This window comes from Girardinichthys multiradiatus, chromosome 4 (assembly GCF_021462225.1).
Source record: "Girardinichthys multiradiatus isolate DD_20200921_A chromosome 4, DD_fGirMul_XY1, whole genome shotgun sequence".
Lineage (NCBI taxonomy): Eukaryota > Metazoa > Chordata > Actinopteri > Cyprinodontiformes > Goodeidae > Girardinichthys > Girardinichthys multiradiatus.
The window spans coordinates 46,801,327-46,819,463 of NC_061797.1; the positions used below are offsets into that span (position 1 = coordinate 46,801,327).

At 38.1% G+C, this 18,137-nt stretch overlaps 1 protein-coding gene across 1 annotated transcript in view; it reads left to right on the top strand.

Moving 5' to 3' along the window:
- ddb1 (damage-specific DNA binding protein 1) overlaps positions 1 to 17,676 on the top strand; it is a 66,311-nt gene extending 48,635 nt beyond the window's left edge. Inside the window, exons 20-27 of the mRNA XM_047362891.1 lie at positions 1,026 to 1,190; positions 1,695 to 1,789; positions 5,382 to 5,552; positions 6,304 to 6,413; positions 7,098 to 7,267; positions 12,993 to 13,095; positions 13,617 to 13,740; positions 17,120 to 17,676. Coding sequence (XP_047218847.1) covers positions 1,026 to 1,190; positions 1,695 to 1,789; positions 5,382 to 5,552; positions 6,304 to 6,413; positions 7,098 to 7,267; positions 12,993 to 13,095; positions 13,617 to 13,740; positions 17,120 to 17,203 — 1,022 coding nt within the window. The 3' untranslated portion in view covers positions 17,204 to 17,676. The remainder of the gene's footprint in view (positions 1 to 1,025; positions 1,191 to 1,694; positions 1,790 to 5,381; positions 5,553 to 6,303; positions 6,414 to 7,097; positions 7,268 to 12,992; positions 13,096 to 13,616; positions 13,741 to 17,119) is intronic.
- The last annotated feature ends 461 nt before the right edge of the window (positions 17,677 to 18,137 follow it).

An 18,137-nucleotide genomic window follows, 5' to 3' on the forward strand; every position in this document is an offset into this window, starting at 1 on the left:
ATAAACTGCCTAGCTTAATGAGAAAACAGCTATAAACCCATTACAAAGCCTCTCAGGTGCAGAGAAGGGAAGGCGAGATTGATAAATAATATCTCGGAGAAGATCTTGATAAACGAAGATGAATTTGTCTTTGCATAATAAGAAAATCAATGCAACGACAACAAATCCTCACTGACGGCAAATATGAGCCACATTCCTTCTGGGATAGTTTTATTATTGATACTTAATTTTCCTCTTGGCTCTTTGGAGACACACTGACCACCTAAAGAGGGACAACCTGACCAGACACACTGAAGAAGAGAAAATGTGTTGTGCAGAAGATTTGTTTTTTTGCCATTTTGATGGTACATGAACATTGACAGCTCATGGTCAGTGACTAAACGTAGAATTCCTTCCTTTTTACCAAGATTTCTTTCCACATAGTTTGAACTGTTGTGTTGAGTCATACCCCTTAGAGATGGTTCTACTCACTTAGGCTGAATATCAACGCATTCCACACTTCATAGACTTGTATCATAAACATGCATCATATAACCTCTACTTTCTGTTGACCTGTTACGTAAATTGCATTTAAATTTCTGATTTAAATTTACTGTGAACACAAAAAAAAAATCAAAGGGTACAAACAATGCATGACACACAACCGTGTTCATTTTCATCCTATAGAAAATAATAAGATGAATAAAGATGTGTCTACGTGTGGGTTGTTTTAGATAGAAAAATAGATGCTATCCAACATTTAATTGTGGCGACCTATATTAACGGTAGTTGAGCGGTTTTGTATGCAAACGACACCTGTGCAGCAGCCTGCAACCATGGACCACTCAGGTTTTACCTGTTTCATGTTTGCTTTGTGGAATCAGATGAGCAGGTGGTCCTTCAATATGGCCGAGGACACATTTCCATGAAGTATCTATATCACTATAATTTTCATGGGTAATTCATTCCCCAGTGTTACTGCTTCTAAAAAGCTTCATAAAGAGATTCTGTGCTGCTCTCACACTCTGCTCTGTGTTTCCTGCCAGTTCTTCATGCCCATCAGTTCCTCCCCAGCGAGTATGCCCTCAGCATTGTGTCCTGTCGTCTGGGAAAAGACCCGTCTGTTTACTTCATCGTCGGCACGGCCATGGTCTACCCAGAGGAGGCCGAGCCCAAGCAGGGGCGAATCATTGTCTTCCATTACACTGATGGTCAGTAGCAACGCTGTTCTTCGCTTACCACGTTATCAGCAAACAGGCTCGACTGCGCTCATTGATTCTTTTCATCTTTTCATGTTTGTCCTCTCACCCAGATCATTCTGCTTTGTTTTCTTCATCCTTCACCCCATTTCATTTTCTCCTCCCTGCACTCTATTGTATTTTAGGCACAGACACTGTGTCCTGCTATGCTCTCGCTTCCCTTCTCACTCAATCATTCTCTTATCACTTCCTCTCCAACATCCCTCTTCTCACCAGCACTGTTTTTTATTCTTTCACACACTGTTCCTGACAAAATGTGTTGCTTGTATTTCATTTATCCTACTCCAGCGCTTCATTTTACCCTTGCCTTGTATTCACTGTCTCAATTTCAAAATTTTCTCACATCTCCTTGCCAGTTGTTCTCACCAGGACCTTGTAGGCGCTAATTAAACTCAGCAATGCATGTGTCGCACCCTGAATGCTCACTGAACACTGACTGACTGATCTTTCCTGCAGGGAAGCTGCAAACCGTGGCTGAGAAAGAGGTGAAAGGGGCTGTTTATTCTATGGTGGAGTTCAATGGAAAACTACTGGCCAGCATAAATAGCACAGTAAGTGGTGTTGCAGAACTCTTAGTAAAAGCTTTTATTCGCTTTATTTTTATAGCACTGTTGGAAAATCTAAAATAAAATTATATAAAATCATTTTAAAGGGAAATTTCAAATTTTATATTATTGTAAGTATGAAATGTGACTAAATCATCATCAACCGGTCTGTTGTTTAATGAAGTGGAAAACTAAGGTCTAGAAGCACCTCTAAAAATCAGGAAATTAGTCCCATGTATGGATGAAGACTTGTCATCTGGATCCACAATGTCCTTTGAGCCGTGGTTATATTTAGGAAAAAGTATTTTTTCTTAATCAAAGAAGACTTTTTTTTGATGGCAAAATGTCATCTGTGGTCACTTATATTACTCTTCAGCAACTTTCGACTCTCGTTTTCAGCTGCCTTGTGATTGCTTTGCTCTTTCACATTTCTCGCTTTCTCCGTCATAGAAATGAAAAGACCTAGCATGAGCTTTGAGCCTGAACACAATTGAAAATGAAATGCTGTAAAAATGATATGTGCCCTTTAAGTTGCACCTAAATCTACTCAGTTGTTTGATTGATTTTTAGCTCTGACTGTCACAAAATCTTTAGAGTCACAAAGAGTCCCAGAATGTACCATCTGGTTCTGTTTGAAATGGGGTCGTTAAACGTCCTCCTGCCTTGTCCCGGCGTGGCAAAACATCTGCATGTTGGACCTGTTAAAGTTCAGATTTTGAACAGTTTTATTTTGCATCGACAAAATGTTTTCCATCCCATGTGTTTTTGGTGTGAAATCACCTGATAAACATTATGAAACAACTGTTGCCCTATAATATCCACCCACTCATCCACAATCAGATGCAGGTAGATTAAAGGGATTAATAACTTGAGAGGAAGCTTTATCTTGAGATATCAAGAATATAATTTTCAGATTTCTGGAGCTCACTTCCAACTGCTTTAGTTTCTATCTCTACCTCTGCTGAAAGAAACAGTTTTACTCTGAATTAGCCGTGCTTTAATAAATTCTTATTGTTCAAATTCATATAAATAAACCATTGATCATGGTCTCCACAGTTTTGCATTTCATAAATCCGTTAAACTGAACGTAATCCTTGTTGCTTGTTGAATCACGGCAGTCTGATCATGTTAGAATGAATGCTGTTTAAAACTTTAGCTGCTAGTCTTTGGTGTGACCACTTTGACATTTATGCACAAGCACGTACTCATCCTCACGTGCCTTCATTTTGTTACATTTCAGAGGAAACAATATTGGTGCAGCATTCCCAGTAATAAATAAAAGGCATAACAAAAGAAACAAGCAGAATTTGAAAACACAAAAAGGTTTAAATGAGGTGGGAGAAGAAAATGTTCACATCTTGGTTTGGGGGATCTCAAGATAGTCAAAGAATGCTGGTAAAAATGCAGAATTTATTATTGCTTTTATTGCTGCTTGTTTGATTTCTATTTTTATCAGATGAGTTTTTCATCCTATTCTCCAAGTATGAAAACCAAAACAAATACAATAGTTTGCCTTACGAGACACTTTTAACACCCGAAATGCATCATTTAGTTTTGGAAAATTGCAAACAAAATCAATTACAACATTTTTCGAGTTTACCATTACAGTAAGTATAATTTTTACACCAGTGGAGGATAAATGAAATATTTGTCATTCAAAACTCCCCAATAATTTTTTAGGGTCATAAATTGGTGCTTTTTACATTCACTAGAACTAAGAAAGTGGAGCACATCGGCCCGGTTCTAAAGTCCCAACACTGGCTCCCTGTAGCTCAGAGAATAGACTTTAAAATACTTTTGTTAGTCTATAAATTACTGAATGGCTTAGCACCAAAATACATTACAGACTTGTTGTCAGTGGATCAACCACCCAGACCTCTCAGGTCTTCTGGCTCAGATCTACTCTGCAGAACCAGAACCAAACATGGAGAAGCAGCTTTTAGCTCTTATCCTCCACTAATCTGGAATAAACTCCAAGAAAACTGTAAAAGTGCCGAAACCCTAAGTTGCTTTAAATCAAGATTAAAAACGTATTTGTTTAGAGTGGCCTTTGACTGGGCCATCTAAACATTATTAGTTAAGTTTTCAGTCCAACTTTCCTTTCATTTTCTTATCCATCATTCTGTTCTCTTTTTAATTACCTCTGTTGTTAGATTTTCTGTATCATTGTAATGTTTTTCCTCATGTACAGCACCTTGAGTGCCTTGTTGCTGAAAACGCTATATAAATAAACTTGACTTGACTTAATTAAATATATAAGATGGGCACAGTCATGATGATGTCACCTTTTGCTTCAGCTGACTCGTCAAGTCTTTTTAAATATTTTATTTAATTCAATTCAGTTTTATTTATATAGCCCCAATTCACAACACATGTCTTAAGGCCCTTTTTTTAGTGAATTCAGTATAATCATACAGATGTCAAGTCAGGTTCATACATTCTGATTAATCCTATCAAACACTGCAGTCAGATTTAATTTATTATTCAAGTTGGTTTAAAAGTGTTTCTATCTAAGGAAACCCAGCAGATTGCATCCAGTCAGTGACTTGCAGCATTCACTCCTCCTGGATGAGTATGTAGAGACAGTGGACAGTCACTGGTGTTGACTTTGCAGCAATCCCTCATACTGAGCATGCATTATTGATCTATTAGTAAAGTGTGTTTTGGGTTTTTAAAACCCTTTCATAACACTTGGAAGCCATGCTTGAAATACCTTCTTGTCATGTCGTGTGTGTTTATAACTACAGTAGGAGGGTTGAAGTTAAGTCATTGTGATGCCTGTCAGCTGCCAATCAAGGCAGTAATAGAGCAGAGTTGGTGAGTAGATGCGAAGTGAAGGGCTGCAGATACAACGCATCTCTATAACAATACAGCTGGAGGGTTGCTAATTAACCACACATTGCTACTGGCTAACTCGAATGTTTTTACGTGACTGGCTGGATGCAGGGGCTTGTCTCTGTGGAGCCATTTTATGAAAACATATAGATCCAGATCCCACAACATCATATAGCTCTGCGGCTATTAAAGGTACAGTATGTATGGCTCAGCTAATTACAAAGGCTTTTGTGTACAGTTCAGGGATTTTATTCCTGTTGTTTTGAGCATATTGACACTTAAAGCCTAAAGTTTCTAATAGTTCTGAAAGAAAATGAGTCGGTGTTTGTGAAAATAACTGTAGAATTTATACTTTTTTTTCAAGGGGGAAATGTGTAGGAACCCAGGTTTATCATTCTTTCACACTCATGTAAGGGATTATTTCATACCTTTCCACCAAGACACCTTGGTAACAGCAGGGTAAAAACAATTAGATCGGTCACACCCCAGCCTCTCCATCACATTCTTATTTTTAAAAGTTTTAAAAAAGAACAGTACAAACAGCATGACATGTTGGGCTCATTAACTGTTAACATTTCATTCATAAAGCAGGTGGTAGCTCAAGCCAATCAGCACATCCACCTCACACGTGCTTAGATACATGGATCATTGTGAAACTAAAATGTCTGTTTGATTCACAAAATCCTGCAAAAACAACCTCTAAAATGTTAAAAATCAGGCTAAAAGGAATGACTCTAAAATCAGGCTGCCCTTTGTTTCTCAGGTCCGTCTGTACGAGTGGACGGCTGAGAAGGAGTTGAGGACCGAGTGCAACCACTACAACAACATCATGGCTCTCTACCTGAAGACCAAAGGGGATTTCATCCTGGTGGGAGACCTGATGAGGTCCGTCCTGCTGCTGGCCTACAAACCCATGGAGGGCAACTTTGAAGAGGTGAGATGTGAGGGGAAACTCCTGAAGAGTTGAAATTGAAGACTCTGCTGCTGCTTTGATTTAAGATCGCAAGCAGTTTTCACTTTCAACCCACAGGGGTTTATTGTATGTTTTAAGATTGGTTTTTCAGTGTAAATTTATGGCCTTAACTCACATTTTTGGTTTGCAGGTGAGGCAAGTAAATCATTTTAGCTAATTTTTTGTTCCATGTTAACACAATTTAGTGTTATTCACACTATTTTTGATTGAAATATACATTTTTAGCAACTAACTGAACTCAAGTTGTCATTTTACAGTCAAGCTTTTGTACTTAACAAACTGACCACATTACTAACTCATTAGGGAAGACGATGAAAGAGCTTTCTGTCTCCTCACATATCGGGTGCCCATCACAGGCTCCCTGGGTAATTACAGAGCATGTCTTTGGCTAAACTATTGATTATTTGTCAAATGTTATCTCTTCAACATTAAAGGAGTTCATCGTAATGTGCACAGAAGAAAACAGCAGTTTTACACTGCTATGATATTTTTTTATATAACTGACTCTCCTGAACAATGCCACATAAAAGACAGAACCAGAAATGATAAAAGTAGTGTATAGGGAAAAAACCCAAAAAGCTCGAGTAGAAACCAAGTAGAATTTAAACAGTAGGTGAAGTGCCTCCTGCACCCTTCTTTGTGCTTCGTTAGCATTAAAACGACTTGGCAGACGATCCTGTATGTGTAAAAAGTAAGCTTCTTTTTCCCACAGATTGCTCGTGATTTTAATCCGAACTGGATGAGTGCCGTGGAAATTCTGGACGACGACAACTTCCTGGGAGCAGAGAACGCCTTTAACTTGTTCGTCTGTCAAAAGGACAGGTGAGGAAAGCATAAACTCTCCTTGTATGTAAATGGTGAAGCTCAGGGATCGTTTTCGCATGTGAATTTTTTCTTTCTCATAATCATTATATTCCCCAGAGCTGCTCTTGCAGATCAGAACTACTAAACATTTCCCTAAATCGTCTCCAATACTTGCTTGCTCAGACTGATGCTGTTATTAGGATGCTGTTCCATCCACACACAGCTTTTAGACCAGCATCATTGGTATGAATGCGGTGAAGCAGCGTTGTCCTTGTGTTTGTGTTGGAAATTATGATTCATCTTGCAGCTGAGCTTTTAGCCACTCTCCTGCTTTTTTCTCTGTAGTAATTTCACTGTTGGACGAGTGTTGGCTTTAAGGAAAAGGAAGAAAGATGTGGTTTGAAGGAGCTTGTGTTACATCTATGCCTTTGCTCATTATCCATCTAATATGTCAGACTGGACCTCTCAGTGCTTTTGACCTTTATTTTTGTAGCACGTCTCTGTTGCTGTTTTCACTGTTTCTGAGTCTTTTAGCCATTACCTCTCTATCATTCTCTGACCTTTTCCAACACAGCTCATGTCTTTGCTCTTCTCGTTTTCCATTTGATTGATCGAGTTTTGTCCCAACTAGTTCCAGTTGTGCCCTTGACATCGTTTCGTCTTTATGTTCCTTCTGTCTTCGTTTGTCCTTGACGTGGTCAGTGCGGCCACCACCGATGAGGAGCGCCAGCATCTGCAGGAGGTTGGAGTCTTTCACCTCGGCGAGTTTGTAAATGTCTTCTGCCATGGCTCATTGGTGCTACAGAACCTGGGGGAGAGCTCCACACCCACCCAGGGATCCGTGCTCTTTGGCACTGTTAATGGGATGATCGGTAAGTGCTTGTGTAACTTCAGTCTAAACGGTCCTTTTTATTGTCTTTTTAAAAATATTCAAACATTTTATGAATGTTAATATTTTCTTTTTTGCTGAGAGACACTAGATACGAAGCTGAATCTCAAACTCATGTCTGTGCTGCAGATAAAAACCAGCATCCTCTTAGTTTATCTTGGCATAAAAAGGGAAAAGAGGAGGATTCGTTCCGTCAGTACCTTAGAAGTTTACTAATTACCACTTTACCAACTGTAATATAAAAATGATAGTATGAAGTTTAGATTCTTTGTTTTTTTGTTAGCTATCATATTCATTTTCCTACAACTCAAAAACATGTGGTTTAGTGTGGAAAAGAGCCTTAATTTAGGCTTTGTAACATTATAATGTTATTGGACCCCTGTTTTGTGCTAAGAAGTTTTACGTAGGACGTTTTCTGCAGACATCTCATTTCAGGGTTTTCTGGTTTTAATCACAATAGGTTTTTACACTAAGTTTGCAGCGGCTCGTTCTTGTTTTTATCTAAACAGCATTTAATAAAAACTGTCCAAATCAACATAGGTGCAGCATAAGTGCATTGGACGTTTATACACTACCAGTCAAAGGTTTTAGATAAACTTCCTTACTTGATGGGAAATGGTTTCCAAAGAGTCTTGAAAGAACTTCCCAGAGGTTCATTGAGAGACGGCCAGAGGTTAATATTTCAGTCATCACAGCAAAGGACGGCTACTTTAAGGAATCTAAAATATAAAACGTATTCAAAGTTCTTTTACAATTTTTCATTTTCTGCATAATTGCATATGTGTTCATACACAGTTTTGATGCCTTCAGTGAGAATCTATGTAAACCATTAAATGAGAAAGGTGTTCTAAAACGTTGGACTGGTAGTGTAGGTTTTCCACAAACTTAAAAAATAAAATAAAAGGTAGTACAGTAAGCTACATAGTACAGTATAGTTTAGAAACGTATTGTACATTATTGTATAATAGTGTTGTATGTGTGCTGAACAGCATAACGTAGTGGTGTGTAGTCCAATATAGTATAACAAGGTGCAATATAGTATAGCACAGCATAGTACAGTGCAGCTTAGCACAATACAGTGTAACACATTAATGTGTAGTATAATACAGCATGGCATTAACCAGCATAGTACTATAAAATATAGTACAGATAGTTTTTACAGGGAATAGTGTGGCCTATTGCAGTACAGTATAGCACAGTGTACACTATAGTGATGCTAATATAGTATAAGATAATGCAGTATTGTGTTGCACAGCATAGTACTTTATAGTATAGTGTACCAACATGTAATATAGCACAACAGCAGTACAGTATTGCCCAGTAAGGTTTTGCATGGTATAGTTTAGTATAGCAGAGCTCTAACAGCCATACAACTCAGTATATTGTAGTACAGTATTTGACCAAGCAGCTGTAGTATTTTATACTATAGTATTGTATAGTATAGCCCCACACCACAGCGATCTAAAGCAATGTAAAGCATATTATAGAATTGTAATAGAGTAAAGTACAGTATAGTACTGTATAGTACAGTATGATGTATTTTAGTTCATTTATTTTGGTCATTCTAACAAACCATAAGAAGCCAGAAATTTGTCATCCAAATATTTAAAGACACAAACCCTCCTGATCTTTAGGTTGGTTTCATATTCCACTCATGAACTTGCAACAGAAGGAGAAAGCTTTATGGCTCGAGATTCTTTTTATTTGGTGGCAGAGGAGATTAAAATGAAGGGTCCAAACTTCTGTCCTACACAATCTGTGAAGTTCTTCATGGAAACTGTTCAGAAAAGGTCTCACAAAAGTAAAAACCTACAGAGAAGGATTTGGTGAACCACCACTGGCTTTGATTATAATCTGTCAGATTAACAAAGTACAAAAATCAGGTCTATTTAATCAGTTTAAGCTGAGGCAATCTAATAAACTATAAATTGGTTCCTCTCACGTTGAAGATTTGGCCAATGTCTTGAAAATCCAGCAAACCTGTGAGGTTAATTTTCTCACATAGACACGGAGAAGTAATGTTAGTCTGTGTAGCTGAGCAACAAAAATGTCTCAGTTCAAGGTATGTATTAAATTTCTACAGATTTTATCCATAATTCTTCTCTGTTTGCACATTCTACGTGTCTCTTATGCTTTAATTTTTCCTGAGTGCTGCTGGACCTGCTAATGGTTAGTTGTTTTCCGCTGCATAGTTCAAGATTTCCCAAAACAGTTGTCTTTAAACTCCGGGGTTTTTGTTTGTTTTCCCTCTTTCAGTGGCGTCTTCACACACAGACAGTTATTGATTTTATGCTGTGACATTCACTGTTGAGACTTCTGCTCATTTCTGTCTTGATTCAGTGGATATGAGCAGGATTTAGTCTGCGGAGCTGTAAACTTCACAACTTTATTTCTTTCCTAAGACTGTCCAACCTCCTCAGGATGTATCCCAAACATCTCTGAAGTTTATTTGCCTCAGCTGGTGGATATTTTTCATTTTCTGGCTACAGAAAATCTACTTGGAAACCTTTAGAAGTCTTGAAATGTATTGACAAAATCTGACCCTAGGATACGTTGTGTATGATTGGAAGTAATGTATAAAGTATTTCTTTAAATAATAAATTAAATGCAGTAAGCTCTCAAGGCAAATCAAGTACATAAAGATCCTTCCCAGCCATTTCCTTCAAGCAAACATTTACTTTCCGGTCAATGACGTAAAACTTAAGGCAGTCGCATTTTCACCTCTCATCACTAGACTCGAAACTAGTACCTTTCAGCCTGGCTTTAAAGATGGAGCAGATGAAAAAGAGGAAGTGCTCATCATTTGGACACAGCAGCACTCCCAGAGCTCCACAACACAGCACATTATTTCACCTCTGCTCCTCCTGTGATTCTTTAAAAAGTCTCAGCGGAAAGTTTCACAGGAAATGAAAACCACAGTCGTCATTCTCTGTTGGAACTTTTCCTCTCCAGCCCCCAAACCAAAATGAGCTTCAGCATCTAATGAAGATAAAACACCACTGCCGATCTCATTGCTCTGCAAGACGCTGTGATGTATGAGATGTTTCTTAGAAAAAGCTGCAAAGCGATGGGCTTATTTCCCCCTTAAAAAATAACTAACCGAGATGCAGACCAACGTTCCAAAGACCTTTCTTTGTATACGCTCAGATATCGTGATCTAGAAATGATCACAATCAGTGAAGATTGCGTGGTGACACAGAAATGTATTTCATGCCAAATTATTTGGTCTTATCTAAAAAAGTTTGTGTAATTCTGAATTTATTTTATGTCATCAAGCCAATAGAGCAGATTCAAGCTTGGCAAAGATCAGTTTAGTTTGTGTTCTGCTCTTATGCAATCAGTGAGTTTCTGAAAGCCAAGATGTTTTTAATCCTCTTATTTAGTCAGTAACTGGCAGATTTTACTGCATGACAAAAACAAGACAAGCATGTGAATAATGTGGATGTGTGAGAAGGTTTTGCTCAGTTCAGCTGCGCAGAACTTGGAGGCAAACATCTACTGCTGAGATGCTGCCAGATAAACAGCTGTTAGGGGTAACCCACCTCCCGTGTGTCATTAGAGGGTTTAATAACATAATTATGGTAGCATCAAAGCCTCAAATGACAAAGGCTGATGTGGAAATCTCTTGTCTCTTCGAACAGATCCCAAGGTTTAGTTTCCATTTACTTGCGATTTTCCTGGAAAAATGTACGTCAGCAAAGTATTATTTGTTTCTAAGGTCTTAAAAAATTGCACCCTACTATTACTGTTCCCTTGATTATAAAGAGTAGCCTTGATTGTCTCGATTTTAAAGGGCTGAAAGAATGAATAATGCAAACGAAATGAGAACAATGAAATGAATAAAACATATCAGTAGAAATTTTAGTCCCCACAAAGAGATTTGACAAACAGGTGATGTGTGTGTAAAATGGGATTCAATCATTAGTTCTTTTTAAAAACCCAACTATTAAATAACAACGTGGTTTCCTGAAGCGCCCTCATGGTGTCATGCAGAAAAACAAACTCTGCAGATCAACAGGACCCTGTTTGTGTTTTAGTGTTTTCTCCCAGATTTTTTCCATATATGAACAGAACGATATGATTTACCTCTAAACTGACTGTAGGATTTGTACCAAGTTTCATTTAATCACCAAAAAAATGCCTAAAAAAGAAAACAAACTTGCAGTTTGACTGTCACCTAAGCTAGATTCAAATACACAAGCGAAAAATGCAAGCAAGCACAAAAAAAGATGGTAAAAAGCAGTTTACCAAACAAATACAGACAACGAAATAATCTCGAACATATAGATGTAATTAGCTAAAGATAAATGTCTGCACCTCATTATAAAGCTTGACACCATAACTGTTGGAATAAGGTTTTGCTTAACAAACATTTTCCATATTTTAATAGAAATCAACGCGAGTCTGGTTTCAGTATAGCTGCTGCAAAGTTGGGTGCCTTAACTTTATGGAATCAGATACCGGCTACAGTTATTATGAATCAGCTGAAGGTGCAGATGATCTACCTGTCTCATAATGGGATGGTATATATTACTGTTAATCTGCAAAAATGTAGAAAGAGCTGTAGAGATAAAGCAGCACAGTTAAATGTGCGTTTCTGTAACTTAAGTTGATTAAAGAGATACTAAAAGTGATGAATTTGTGAGGTAAAATAAAGATACAGATAAATTAAACTATTCTTAAAGGAAGTTTTGTAAATTATTTTGTATGCCATTTTGGCTATTTCACTTGAAAAACAAACATAAAAACATAGGACACCCAGTAATTATTACGTTTTTTTTCTATAATATCTTCACATATTCATGTCTGGTATATTTTTTTTATCTCGGGAAAAGGAATTGATTTGATTACACTTTAACAAAATTATCCCCCAAACCATGACCCTTCCACCTCTATTGGTGGTATTGGGATTTTCCGCTGTTTGGTTTATGCCAAACATGTCCTGACCATTCTTACAGAGCTGAAGGTTTCTTCTCCTGTACAGGCATGCACTTTGACATCAACAGTAGCTACAAGATCCTGCTGTAGATGCCATGATGACGTTTTAGGGTTTTGAAGACTTCTTTTAGCATCTTGCTGTTTGCTTTCAGCGTGAAATTGCTCGAGCGGCCAGACGTACGCATGTTGGCAGCTGTTTTTAACGTTTTCCATGGTGGATGTCTGGTTCTTTGGTGATTTATTTATATTCCTTACCAAGCTGTTTCCAATCTTCTTCCTAACGGAATCGAATAGGTCTGGCGTTTCTTACTGCGGTGTTCACTCTCACTTCAACAGTTTGGAGCTCAGTCAGGTTTAAACAGGGAAAACCTCCTTTAAAATGCTAATGATGATCCTCTAATGTGCACCGGATGGGAGCCACCTGTGTGTAATTTTAGCCATTTTAACTGGTAATAAATGCACCCGCCCTAAATTTATTCCGTACAAAATAATTTCTTTTTTAAGTTACATTTGACAAAAATCTTTAAGAGCCTTTTGAGTTTTAATTGGTTGGTTATATCCCTTGAATTTGTCTAGTACTGTAAACATGCCAACAACACTCAAGCTTTAGTTTTGAAACTGACTTGTGAAACCTGTGTGACGCTTGCATGAAGGGGCCTGTTGCCAGCGTTTAAATAGTTTTTGGCTGTTATACTTTGTCATCAGCCTTGAGGAATTAAGTGAGCAGCTCTTTCACACGTAATAAATGATTATCTGTGTGCTTTTTGTAGGTCTGGTGACGTCTCTGTCTGAGGGCTGGTACAGCCTCCTGCTTGACCTACAGAACCGCCTCACAAAGGTCATCAAGAGCGTGGGCAAGATCGAGCACAGCTTATATCCTTTTCTGCGTACAGCGGCTATCTGTGACAGTAGGTCAGGTGACCCGGACTGACGGGTGCTGGTTCTGGTGATGGCAGCAAACCCTAAAAAGGAACATAAAGCAAAAATGATGTCTTTTACTGACTTTAAAGGTAATTTTTATTGCTCAATTAGTTGGTTTGTGACCATTCTGCTGCATGGTGTTATAAGAAAGGGACTTTTCATTTTTAAAAACAAAAATTATGACTGTTTTTCTGCAACCCTGTGATTTAATTTCATCTTGCCTTTTTATAAACAGTTGTTTTCCTTTTATTTCATAGTCAAAGGCCGATTATGCCCTCTGTATATTCTCAGCTTATGAAAACTGGCTCAGGAGGGCCATTATTATTACCAGCTATCTGGTGCATTGAGCATGTTATCACATGCTGGATATTTGTTGACTCTGCCTGAGGTAAAGTTTGCATGATCACACCCAAAGGGCCACCCTCGGGCTAAAGCAGCTGCCTGGTAATGATTTATCCTTAACCGGGTGACACCTGGAGGTCCTTCCACACGGAGCGGAAGACGGAGCAAGCCACCGGGTTCATCGACGGGGACCTGATTGAAAGCTTCTTGGATCTCAGTCGGGCAAAGATGCAGGAGGTCGTCAGCACTCTGCAGGTGGGAGCAGTTTCTCCTCATTTCAAATCACCACACCGATCAGGGTCCTCCACTTATAAACATCCTGTATTTAACATGTAAATTCTAGTCCTCTGCTAGTTTTATCACAGGCTTTTTAAACATCTCCTGCTCTTTACTCAGCTTTGAATGCCTTTACTTCCCATAAATCCTTTCTATATTTCTTCAAATCGCACAACAGTTTTTTTTTTTTCCTTTTTTTGGACAGAATGCCATTTTAAAAATATTCCAGGAGTAATGTTAAATGTGCTATTTGTTCGTAGTTCTTTAAAATTGTCTTCTATATTTAAGAGGTTTCTTGGGGACAAACATCGTTCCCCTGTTGATAGTAATAATCTGTCCAGTCCATTTCCACTACATCCAACCAACCCATTTTTTCCCCTGCCTGCAAAAGGGGGAAAGAAAATTTATGTTTATACTTTATTTGAGTCATTGATTAAAAAGAAACATCAAAATTCCAATTTAAAATATAGTTGCTTCAACTTTGTCCACTCATCCAGCATTCAGTCTTCCATTTGTCCATTTCTCCACCTCTGTGTCTTCTGCCCATCCATCCATCCAACTAACTTTCCTGCACTCAGTCCATCTGCCACTCATGCATCCCAAATATCTAAAACTCATAGCAAATTATTTTTACATAATTCAATACACATTTGAGGCTAAACAGGGACTTTGAAATTGTGTGGGAACCCTGAATAAAATACATTTCCTGAACTTCATGGGTCTGTGTTTTCTTTCATGTTCAAGTTGAACTGCTTTCATTGTCAGGAATGGAACTTGGAGTGAATGCTAAATGGTTTCTAGTCATCCTGTCCAGTTTAAATTGTATTGCAGGGAAACAAGCATTCCCAGTTTAATGTGAAAGACTTTTGAAGCCCTTAATTGACGCAACAAAATCTGAGGATTAAAAGTTTCTTAACTGTGAAACAAATACTTTTCTCCTTCTTTTGTGACTTGACAGATAAAAAGGTGTCTATATATAAACAGAGGGGTTTTTTCTTAATCAGGGGATATTTCTGTCTCCCAGGGGTATTTATTTATCTGTCTGTCTGTCAGGCTGACTGACTGTCAGTCACCCACTAAGAGGATTATTTGCTTTTGCTCGGATATTTTTCTCTTAAATTTCTTTTTTGTGTCTCTGTCGTGTGGTTTTTCTCTTAAACAAAGTGTGGGGGAAGATTTAAAGACTGGGTTATTCTTTAGTGGTTAAGAGCTTCAGTCATTTTAGTCTCTATCCTTCCCTGATATCTGAGCTGCTGAAGTGGACACTGCTGTCTAGACTCTGGCAACCATTTATATCCAATTTAGGAAATAGTTGAGCGTTCATTTGCTTTTCTTTCTTGACTTTGAAGCTTCTGTTGAAGTCTGCTTCCTAGAGGTTTCTCTTTCTATCCTCGTTTCCTCTCGTATCTTGAACGGCAAATAAAACTGAACTCTGTTAAACATCGTTTCCTATATTTGCCTTGGTTACAGCTTAGCTTGAGCGTGTGGAGAAACCAGATTTGAGCGTAGTTGAAGCATTCCCAGACTCTTAAATACCCTGTACAGTAAAACATTTTTTAAATTGGCACATCATGTGTTAATAATGGAGGACAAAGTTAAAGTTAAATGAATGTAAAGTTTTGCATCAGTCAGTTATGTGAGCACACATGACAAAACAAACTACTGATGTGTTGTCTTTTAATTGTAGTGGAAAGGCAGTTTGGTGCCAATAATTTATGGACGGCTCTCTTGAGATGCTGCCACGCCATTTCATTCAGGTGGACTTTAACTGGGCCATTGCTACACCTCATTTCAGTCTTTCTGTTGTGGATTTGTTGCTGTCTTTGCAAACATTGTCCTGTTTCATGGCTTAATTTCAACCAAGCTGCAGCTGTTAGTTGTTTTTCCAGGTCCTCAAATGATAGAACAAGCCAAGAATCTTCATTGTTCTGGCTCCGTTTTTAACTATTACTCTGAGAAGGTATGTTTTACAGAGAGAAGGCTTTCTCCTAAGAAATTTTATGGAAGAGCCACAGGTTTGGCAGCTCACTTAAATGTTTCTCACTTGTCAAGACTTATCTTATTCACTGTAGAATGGTGTGTTTTAAAATGTGTGTGACTTTGGCGTTATAACTAACTAACCGATTGATTGGCCGATGAATCAGCCCCGGTTTCCTTCATTTTGTGTGATCTGTGATTGGCGGATACTTTCATGTGAAACCTGGTCAAAGCTCTGAGAATCACCCACTGTTCCCTTTTTATTCTGGCATGAGAGAGGGCTGACCGACAGACCTGGCCACCAGGTCACAAATGCATGTGCGTGCTAACAACTGTTGACAACTTAACAATGGAACATTCAAGGTGTGTTGTGACCTTATGACACCTGACGGTGTCAGTCATAAAAATAAATCTGAATTGGCAAAAATCTGAATCGGCAGGTCAGGCTTTTTAAAGATCGTTATCGGCTAGAAAACTGCAATCGGTGCACCCCTAGTTATAAGCCTTCTCCATTGCCATTGCTGATGTCTTTACGACTTGACATTGTGTTAACACACACTTGTACACTCCAGAGCAGCAAACTACCCAAACGTCTGCTTTTCTTGATGTGGTCACACCTGTAATGAGTAAATGTAGTCCGTTTGATTAGTAAGACTTGGCTCATACTTTTCCCTGAAATCCAGTGGAAGCTGTAAGGGCACACAGTTTATTTTCCCTGTTTTTCAACTCAATTTTTGAAACTGAAAAGACCTATTTAAATCATTTTGCCTTAAAAATATCTCGGTTGAAGAACAGCTCCTAAGTCAAACATTTTTAATGTTTCTTCCAGACAATTCCTGTTCAAAGCCATTTAAAATGGAGCATTGATTTAAATATAGCTGGAGTAGCTCATTTGCATCTCAGAGAAACTGAATTTATGCATATTTTAAATTTTAATGCTATATTTGAACTATAATGTGTTTAAAATTGGGTATTAAACACCCTTTAGTTGTTTTCAGGAGGAAGTTAGCAGACAGCAATCCATATTAACATTCATTTACAGGTATAATAAGGTTACATTTAAATTAAGCTGACTTTTTTAAATGATGATGATTGTTGACTGCTTAAATTATGGATAGCTTCAGTCTTTGTGGAAGAGTCTTTGTATTTACCTTCTGGTGCGATAAGAAAATAAACTGGAGGGACAAAGCTGCAGTCTGTTTGTGTGGGCAGGATGAAAGATTTCCAGCATATAGGTTTACACTTCAAAACAACAGAAACAAAGGAAAGGAGAAAAACATTTAATTTCAGTTAAATATGTTTTGACGGGTTCTGCTCCTGCTCGTGTATCTACTCACAAGTGGGGCTTGTCTCAGCTCAGCTTGTTGTCTTTCATTTTTAGATCGATGACGGCAGCGGCATGAAGCGTGAAGCCACAGTGGACGAGGTGATTAAGATCGTAGAGGAGCTGACGAGGATCCACTAGCTCCTCTCACCATTCAGACCCCTGCTGAGAAGGACTGGTGGGCAACAACGCTTTGGGCTTTACAGATGTGTAAATAATTATAAACAGTGTGTGAGTGTTCAACCTTCCAGTGAGCTGTCGGCTGTTAAGACCCTGAAAGGTGCTACGTGATGAGAGCTCTTCAGGTGAAGTGCTTACCAACCTGTTCGGACGACCATGGTAACGAGCTTGGTCTGAGTGAGTTGGAGTGTGTGTTCATATCTGTGTGATGGGGATAGGATATGGTTATAAAAAAAAAAAAGCTTTCCCCACCAAATCCATGCTCCCAGATAATTGTCTCGATCCTCTTCAAATCACAGTATCAACTGTTTGGTATTGAAGTCTGAAATAAACACACTGTATAAGAAATAAAATGAGGAAACTGATAGATTTATAGCTATTTTGTTGTTGTGATGTTTTCTTGGTTTATTCTAATAAACTTTGCTTTAGTACTGTTCCGTGTCTCGGTCTTTAATCCTTTCCGGATTAATCTTCATTATTTTGCCGTGTTTTTCAGACCACAGTTTTATTTTGAGAGCTTCTGAATGGATCCAAAATGATCACTTGATGTATCCAGAGTTATTGAAATTACTGAAATGTCTCCTGTAAAATGTATGTAATATTAGGTCTAAATATTGCTTTTACCCTGAAAAAGGCTGCAAGATTAATCTGGCTGTAGTCATAAATTAACACAAAATTAACAAAAATGTTAGGATCACAGGCTAAAGAAACATTTCAAATATACAGTCCCAGTCATATGTTTACATACCCTCACAATGTGAATGCATTTTGGGCTTGTAGAGATTTATTTGAACCGTTTCCTTTTTTGCAGTGGAGTGTTAATGGAAACAAGAACTGGGTCTCTAGGTGTTCTCTGATCCATAAAGTGGTTTAAGTATTTTAGACAAATTTATAT